General features: G+C 28.7%; 1 protein-coding gene across 1 annotated transcript; it reads right to left on the reverse strand.

The window, feature by feature from the left end:
- Nucleotides 1-498: 498 nt before the first annotated feature.
- On the reverse strand, nt 499-2,597 carry LOC107882721. The gene is made up of 3 exons (XM_029487033.1): nt 2,062-2,597; nt 1,386-1,425; nt 499-862 (listed from the first exon to the last, which is right to left on the reverse strand). Exons 1-3 carry the CDS (start codon nt 2,329-2,331, stop codon nt 828-830), a joined length of 345 nt encoding a protein of 114 aa, XP_029342893.1. The 5' UTR covers nt 2,332-2,597; the 3' UTR covers nt 499-827.
- Nucleotides 2,598-9,420: the final 6,823 nt, after the last annotated feature.

The raw sequence follows: 9,420 nt of genomic DNA on the forward strand, positions 1-9,420 counted from the left end.
GTAATAAATAGAGACCAGATTTATATGCACAAAAAATCCTCAAAATATGCTTCTTAAAATTCTGTAATATGCTACAAAATATGCATTTATTTTTAAATATGCACCTAAAATTGAATCAAAAATATTTTATTTAAAACTATATGTAAAAAAATAAGTATAATATGACGTCTCATAATATGAGCATTTCGTCTCATTTTTGGCAATGAAAACCGGTCATAATTTTATAGATATTATGGGGTTGTGAACGTGAAAATACGACGAAAAACAAATATAAATGATGTGCTATAAATAATAATATGAAACATATTCTTTATTTTTAATAGCCAATTTTTTTATAACAATTTCAAAATTTTTAAACACGCAATTTAACAATAGCAAAATCAACTTTGTTTTTTCAAATGGCAACTACTATATTTTTTAATGGATTCTGGTAAAGCTTTTTTTACTGAAAATGTTGATAGTCATATCATCAATTTTGGTTCGCTAGTTTATTAACAATGGTCCTATAAAGTTTAGTAAAATATGTATTAACATATACTTTTAATTGAAATTATTGATATTGGTTTAATTTACAAGAGCTAAATAATTTTTTCTTAAAACTAACTTTTAAGCTTGACATTTGAACCATAAGTTCCCTATATTGGTATGTATCGCATGCAAAGTATGATTATAATTACGATATAACCGTCAAACTGTCAAAGATGGTGGATGATTTAAAAAGGCCTATGATTATATGCTGTAGCCTTAAGTTAGTTTCGTTACTACTATTATATATGCTACTATTATACTAGTACTTACTAACAATTGATCGAGCAACATCTCGGAGGCTATAGGTAGTCAATAAATGGCAGTCCGTGACCCACTGGATGGTCGTAAGGTTCGTATAAAAATAAATGAGCCAATAATTAGCATACACGTAAGTGGGTTGTACTCAGTGGCGTATTTAGGAATTTCAGGATAGGGGCAACACATATTTGCCGCCCCCCTCAACAGTAAATGTATTTACTAATATACTGTATATAATATATATAATAAATATATACTAATTTAAAATTGTAATGTTACATTCAACAAGGAAGGTATAATTAGACATTTAAACAACATTATTGTACCAGTTAAGAGTGAAAAAATATTATAAATAAAATAGTAAATCTTTCAAAATACCTACATGTGTGACGACAAACGAATAATTTGTTAAATAAAAATAAAAATTTGCCGCCCCTCTAAATCTTTAAAAATTTGCCGCTCTGGGCAATGGGACCCATAGCCCCTACCTAAATACGCCCCTGGTTGTACTTGCGATGTTAAGGCGCAGTTTGCGACCAACTCAAGAGTTGTTACGATCGCACCAACAACAATGAGCAAAACGATAAAAATCGACGAACCTAGGTCCAATTTCGCAATAGTGTACTGTTCATATTGAATCTGTGAAATAAATAACTAGAAATTAGTTACAAATTATAATATAGTACAAATATTATGTGAAGCCGTGAAGGTAAACAAACCTATTTGACAATACGTATATATATATATATAAGTATTAACTATTAAGTATATAATATAATATTTTTATAATATGTTTGATGTTATCAACATGTGGAGTTCACCTGAAATTCTTCATAGAAAGCGACCTATTCCTGATCTATATTAGTTTGAGTTTTAAAATTTGATTACCTAATTCCTCTTTGCTTTAATAACTACTTACAAGTATTTTTTTAGTGCTATCCTGTAAAATGTTCGATAGCTATAGAGAGGCTTATACCAGTTAGTATGCCCCCCCCCCCTATTTCCACCAATGCATCAATTGATGGACACGATTTTTATAAATTAAAAGAAACTGCCATGTATATAGATTAGGTATGTACATTTTATAGCTTAACATAATTATATAATATAACTTCCGTAATATGGTTGTAATTTTTGGTTTCTTATAAAAATGTGGTCATAGTTTTCCTGTTGTAGGTACGAAGGAAGGCCTGCACACGTAGATATATGGTCATGAATCATGATTTATGGTGTATATTATATGTATTATGTTATAAAGTATAAAAGTATATAAACCTGATATTCTCGCCAGAGTTTGAAATATTCTTCTCGCTTCTCACGTGCTCTACTCGCCAACAACGGATTTAACAAAACGATGAGGACGGACAGCGACGTCATCAGCACATAGTTGATATTGTCCAAGGTCAGATCATCCAAGTATGGTTTCAATATGTTTTCTGTGTAGATCAGATGGTAAAAAACAAAACACGAAAACGCGTAGAACACGGCCGTATACGTCCATATGAAATATTTGTCAGCCTTATGATTAGAGGCTGCCACAAACATGTTCTCGTCGGCTGATAAATATAATAGAAATAATTACGATTAGGTATGAGCATTGGGCATATAGGATCTTCTACAGAACAGCAATGGAGATCCTTTAACACTGAAGGAAGAAGCGGAAAGGGTGAAGGAGGTGGCCAACAGACAGACGAATTATAGCGCGATTCCTATAGTGGCGGGCTAATGCCGGCTCGGGAAGAGGACTACATCATGCATGAGATGTCTTTATATTTAACCTATTTACGCGAACTTTGTTCTAAATTTTTAATTCTTAGTTATTATAGATGAACATTTTATAAATTTTGAACTACTAAATAATTTGTACATTTTTAATTCTTAGTTATAATAGTTGAACATTTTATAAATTTTGAACTACTAAATAATTTGTAAATTTTCAATTTGATATATTTCGTCAAAATTTGAGCTTTGAATGATTATAAAAAAAAAACGCACATATGTATTTTTAATATTTTTCATCTGCTATTGCAACAATATATCAGCCTTGTATTAATTTTTCACGCTTTTTGACCCAACAAATAAAAAATATATATATATATATTATATTATATATAATGTCATAACTTATAAATAAAGTATACTTACTTGGTATTCTCGTGATGATGCCCATGGATCGAAGTAAATAGTTTAAGTACTTGGTTGCTTTTAAATAAGCACTGTTCTTACTATAAACCATAGTTTGTACCGATATATTTAATTAAGCAACTATATATATTCAATTACCTATAGGTAATCAGTACTTATACCAAAATGAATATTTTAAATTTTAAAATTAAACACAGGTATCTACAGCCAATAAGTTTTGAAGTTTTCCATATAGTCATATTCATAAGCAGAGTTTTAAATATTTTATTGTAATTCATAATTTGTGACTATTCTCGGATAATTCGTTTATAAAAATTGCATAAAATGAAACAACAAGTGGTGGACTGTTTTAATTTTGATTTGAGTTAATTTTTATGTTTCTAACAACATATAATACAATGCGACACCAATAAATGTACATGTATCGAAGTTAATTGAAATATATTTCAATGTGTCTATCACATCCAAATGAATAATAATGATTATTTCGGAAAAATGTATTTTCGTTTAGGAGTTAATTCACGTTTAGTAAAATAATAGTAACAATAAGCAATGGCACGCATGAACGATGCATGAAAACCTGTATAAGTTTTCGTGATTGTTCCAGCATTAAATTTGTTTTATCATTTATTTGAACTTTATTATAATATCAAACTATACAATATTATTGAAACACGTATCCCTATAGGTTAAAACGTTGTAGATAAAAGTGGTTAATAGGTATAGGTACCTAATGCGTGAGCTAAAAACAAAAAAATAATAATAATAATAATAATATACCTATAATTCATGATTTAAATTACTAATTAGGTACCTATCTAGATAATTATAGTACAGGGATCATACAATGATAATAATTCATATTATAATACATACCACTATACCAGTCACAAAGCTCGTGAAGCTAACCTTTTTCATATATAGTACCTATACCTAATACCTATATGGCTATATATCTAAATGAAATTATTATAAAAAACTACTCGATATTTTTTCTCTACAAGTAACATTTATAAATCATAATTATGAATATATATAATCATAAATATACATATTTAATATCTTTTTTTAGTTTTTTTAATAAGTACCCATGATAACAAAAACGCCTTACGAAAAATCACTCAGAAACAAAAAACATATTTTTGTTAAAAGTTAACCAAGTTAAGAGGACGCTACACGGCCATTTGTTGTCTCCGTCTTATACAAGTAACATAGAAAATTTACGCTCGAAAAACACGGTTAGATCCATTAGTTAGAAAATTTGAATTAAGAGTGTGCAACAGTAAAAGTAAAATGTATACAACGCTCCAGAGATGGCCTATTAATTATTATGAGACTTTATTGTAAGAACAATGAACATTAGGTATCTGTGTTTGTATGTGGATGCTTTACGATATAGTTCAATTTTTTGTAGAGTTATACGGATATATTATAGCGTTAAATAAAAATGCTCATAACTCACTTAAAAATTGAATTGTTGTAAACAATTAAAAACACAGATAATGTTCTCACCATCAAGTTTCGTAATAGGTTGATTCCCTCTAATTTTTAAACTAACAGAGTTAAACGTGATCTGCTGATTAAACAGAAGTAAATAAATGTTTATAGTTTTAAAAAAAAATGTGAAATTATCCATTGGTTAGATTATAAATAATTCATGGGAAACGACAATCGTTTGAGACGAACAACGATTCCAATATATGTACACGCATATTATTTCGTTCCATTTTGGTTATTAAGATATTTTCACAAATGTAATTTTATTTTAAAGTTTCAAAGTTTTTTACATAGTTTATAAGTTACCTACTTGTTGATAAAGGTATTTTTTTATATTTTCAAATCCCAGGTTTTGTTTCCCTATCTTAGTATCTTACCCCATAAAGATGACAAAAATTAAACTTTTTGGGAAAACCCGTGTGATCTCCCTTTAAAGACGAAACTATCTTGTTATTAAAGATAGTAATTTTTAACAAATTGAATTTTTTCTTTAATTTATTTGGTTGATTAGTGGTTACTAAAAAGATTAAGTGCTAACATAGAGCAGTATTTAATTAATTTATGAATATAAAGTTTAATGACATGATAAAAATATGATATAATGTATATAAAAAATACCATCTATATTGTATACAATTATATTAAATGGTTAATTGGTAGTAATAAAAATGAATTAAATATAAAAAAAATTACCAGCTATCAATATTACAATTATTATATAACGTATAACGATATTAAAACTGTCAATATTATATGGGGAATATTAGGATCACTATATTCGCCTCAAATATTAAAGTTATCAAAATATAAAATAATATATAAAAAATATTTGGATGATTGGTATTTAATAATTTTGATATCATATACGAAAAAAAATGACTTGTTGTATGACTTGTTGGACGATTGGTATTTGATAATTTTGATATCATATACGAAAAAAATGACTTGTTGTAATCTATTTAGCGTTAAAAACCACACATTTTGAAAAAAAAAATTTAAAAATATTCTATTCTAAGTATTTATTTAAAAAAAATGCGCGCAACGAAAAAATTCAGATTTTGAAGTTTTTCATCAATAACTTCAAAACTAAGTTTGCCCTGGCTTTTTTTTTTTACATTCTTATAAAGCACCCTAAAACACACATTTTGAAGAAAAAAAAAATTTAAAAATCGATAGGTTGATAAACTAGAATTATGTCTCTAAAATATATCTCATCATAAGGAAATAATTAATCATAAGTCCAATTCACAATATAAAACACGACAATCCAACGATTCCAACAATGAGTAAAATGTAAACTAAAATCATGTTTTCCGAAAGTTTTATTTTCAAAAGCGCAGAGTCTGTTATTTGAACACAAAACGATTTGTAATATATTATGTTACAATATTTTTTCGGAATGGCAACGTTGCATTTAAAAACACGCGGGAATCGTGTATGTAGGTACTAGGTTTCTAGGTAGGTATATCAATGGCTATATAGGCTATTAAAATCTCCATCGATTTAAATGCATACGTGTATTGTGCATATACTTTTAGAGTTAACCGTTTGTAGTCTACACTCTACTTGGTAAGTGGTAAAACACTAAAACTAATAAATTGAATTATAAATAATTTTTAACAAAAACATCACAATAATTATTATATTATTCATTGTTATAGTATCATCATCGTGACATTGTCACTGGGCGCCTTAATACATTTTTAATTCACCATTTTTTTTAAATTGTGCTATACCTATTGCTAACACGTTCCTAATTTATTGTTCATGTAATATATTAATCGTGCAAGTGTGAAATTGAAGTGCTCGAAAATATTCTTGGTATTGGCAAGCGAGTGGAGTTTATTGCAGCATATCTAATGAATTATTTAAAACTGGTCACTATAATTTTTAATGTATAGTAATAAGTAAACAGTTCTTATAGGTATCTACTTAGCATTTAAAATATACAATATGTATAAAGTATGTGGATTGAGAGTTAATTATTATTACAAGCCGAAATAATTGAGTAAGTCTTAATGGACTAAGGGCCATAGTTAGTTTGGTGGAATATTTTTAAGATAAAATATATACCTATTGGCTATTAGTTTCAATTATTACGCTGTGTTATTTATTATTGACAATTCACTGGAAGAACAAGACGACCAGTAAAACGACGGTTTATTTTATAACCTAACGACGCTGTATACGAAATTTTTGCATATTATGGTATTTTTGCATTTTTAGGGCATATTTTAGCATTTAGTATATTTTTGGAGCATATTTAAGATCTTAAAAACTCGGGAATTACAAAATATTAATTTGTTTCACTCATATACCTTATTATTGGTATTTCAGCTCATTTATGAAAAGAGGTAATCTAATCTTAATCGCTATAATTATTAGGGTCAACAATTATACGTCCGTAGATCGGTGACAGTATCGCATAGAGATAAATATAATATAATATTATATTATATTTGACCAGCAACGATTTGTTGCATTATAAATACGCATCTATTACATCCGTTGATGTAGAATGTTCCTTTTCACGCTACAAAAATTTGTTAACGGACAATCGACGCTCAATGCTGTTTGAAAACTTATACAAATCATCAATTGTTCAATGCAATAACATCGGGTAAAAATTAAAATGTTTATCATCTGATTAATGTTTTTGTTTTTTAATTTTTTAATATTTTTTAATATCACACATTTTTGTAAATCATTATTCATTGGCAATAAATAATAATATTGTATTATAGTATAAATTGTATAATACATAAAAAAATAAATCATTTAATTATTTTTTTACAATAACATTTTTTTTAGAGCATATTTTAAGGGCATATTTTGGTAATTTTTAGGGCATAACTGCATACATATTTTATAGATTTTTAGGGCATATAATTGTTGGCCCTACTTATAGTATATCAATCATTTACTTATGTTCATTTGTATACATTTTTCTCAATACAAATAGTCATATCATAATATTATACCTATTTGTTTAATATAATAAACTTGCTGATCCCGTGCACTTCGTTGTCCGTTAAATGTTCCAACTCTACATAGGCGTGACTATGGGGGCTGACAGGGGCAGCCTACTTCGGTGGAGTATGATAGCGCGCGTTTTACCTTTTTGGGCATTCGATTGTGCGCAGTGCCGGAATAACAAAGAACATGATTTTGACTATTCAAAAGCGTACGATTGCGCGTGAAATTGGATGCGACGTTGCCAAATTGTTTGTAACAAATTTCAGTTATTTCGTAATTAATTTTTATGTTTAAATACTGATACAAATTCATCCATTCAGGAAGTTTTTAAATAAATTTACTTAAATAGGTACTTATTATTATAAAAAAAAATATAGTTTTTTTTTTTTTTTATTTTAGAACTTTTAGTAATAACTATTACAGTTAAAATATAGTTAAATATACGTAAATAACACAAAATAAAACAAACACTTTACAAACACACGCAGTCTACGTCATAAAATAAAATAATTATCGTTATAAAAAAAAGTATTCATAAAAAATAGTTAAATATTCGAAGAGATAAATGAATTAAAAAGTAAATAATATGACAGATTTGACATATTACATTTAATACTTTTAAGTTAAATTTTAAAGCCCCGATACCAATTTCCAAGTATGGTTAAAAACTTAAGTAAATTGTCTGTCGTTTTATTTTTTATTTACTCTTCGTATTACTTAGACATAAATTCTATTTTTCTTGAGTTCTTCCTCCGATATTTGCCGTGCACTTGTATATTTTCCATTTGGTAACGTTGCTTAGAAGTTAAAATAATTTAGCGAACGCAATCGTACGCCTAAAAAGGTATACCACTGAGAAGGACCACACGCAGTCGTATTGCACCCGCCTAGCTAATAACCGGCACTACCTTATTAGTGAACTGAAAAAAAGCCCTATACCCCCAAAGCCGTAATTTTTTAAATCCCCCTCCACAATGAAATATTTATATAATTTAAAAAAGTCTAAATTATCTATTTACAATAACAATCTACAGTAACTTCAGAAATATTAATCATCTACAGCCTTGGATTACACCTAGCTACAAATCAAACATAATATCTATATGAGTACCGTACCGTTGTCGTCTGTCTCAAGCCTTTATAGATGGTTTTTCCGATTTCAAAAGTCAGTAAATCAATCTTTGTAAGTAAATGGTAATTATAATGATACCCACAAAAAAATCAAGTTTTAAAAAAAAAATAAATGTTGTAACTCTTCTGACTTAAGACTCGGTTGACCGACACCTTTCAAAAATTGCAGGAGCAGCGCAGACAGTGGCGTAGACAGGATTTTTTTTCGGGGGGGGGGGGGGGGCTGATCAACTTTTACACTTTTACACATCAAATACGTATTAGCATTTAGCAGAGATAGATGGCTGAAAAGTGTTAATACTTATCGTACATTTTTAAATATTTTAAATACAATTTAAGACTTTTTGAGCTACTATCGTAGACGATAAAAATAATTTTTAAATTTTCTTAACATTTCGGGGGGGCTGCAGCCCCCTCAGCCCCTCCCCTGGCTACGCCACTAAGCCCAGGCACCCTAGGCTGCCACCGTAGACACGCCTATGCAACTCTATATGACTCAAACTTTGTTCAAATCATTGTTTAATATTCGGTGTATGGTGTCCAAAACTTATGTTAACTTTTTCGTTGCCCAGAATAAAAATTCTGATTCACAGCATATTAGGTAGGCAATCTACCTGCGGTAGATCGCGGACCCGTGCCATTTGTATGTAAGTGTATGATTTAACTCTAAAGTATCAAAGTTATACCAAGTTGGTCGTTTTTACAAAATCCTAACCTAACCGAACCGTACAAAAATCCAATGAATAAAAAAAAAGGTGGGTAAGTGGATGTCGCTCTGCTGTACAGTAGGTTACAAATGGGTCACTGTATAATGGATAGTATTAAATATGAATTCTATGATATAATATCACTGTATAAGAAAAACGATTCTGAGCGGAAACGGTT

The sequence above is a fragment of the Acyrthosiphon pisum genome, chromosome A1, assembly GCF_005508785.2.
Source record: "Acyrthosiphon pisum isolate AL4f chromosome A1, pea_aphid_22Mar2018_4r6ur, whole genome shotgun sequence".
Lineage (NCBI taxonomy): Eukaryota > Metazoa > Arthropoda > Insecta > Hemiptera > Aphididae > Acyrthosiphon > Acyrthosiphon pisum.

Excerpts from the sequence above, each read along its gene's own strand:
- LOC107882721 (XM_029487033.1), bottom strand. The coding sequence starts at position 2,331 with ATGTTTGTGGCAGCCTCTAATCATAAGGCTGACAAATATTTCATATGG. Across the intron at positions 1,426-2,061 it reads AACTCTGGCGAGAATATCAG|ATTCAATATGAACAGTACAC; the intron begins GTTTATATACTT and ends TTTATTTCACAG. Across the intron at positions 863-1,385 it reads TATTGCGAAATTGGACCTAG|TGGGTCACGGACTGCCATTT; the intron begins GTTCGTCGATTT and ends ACGACCATCCAG.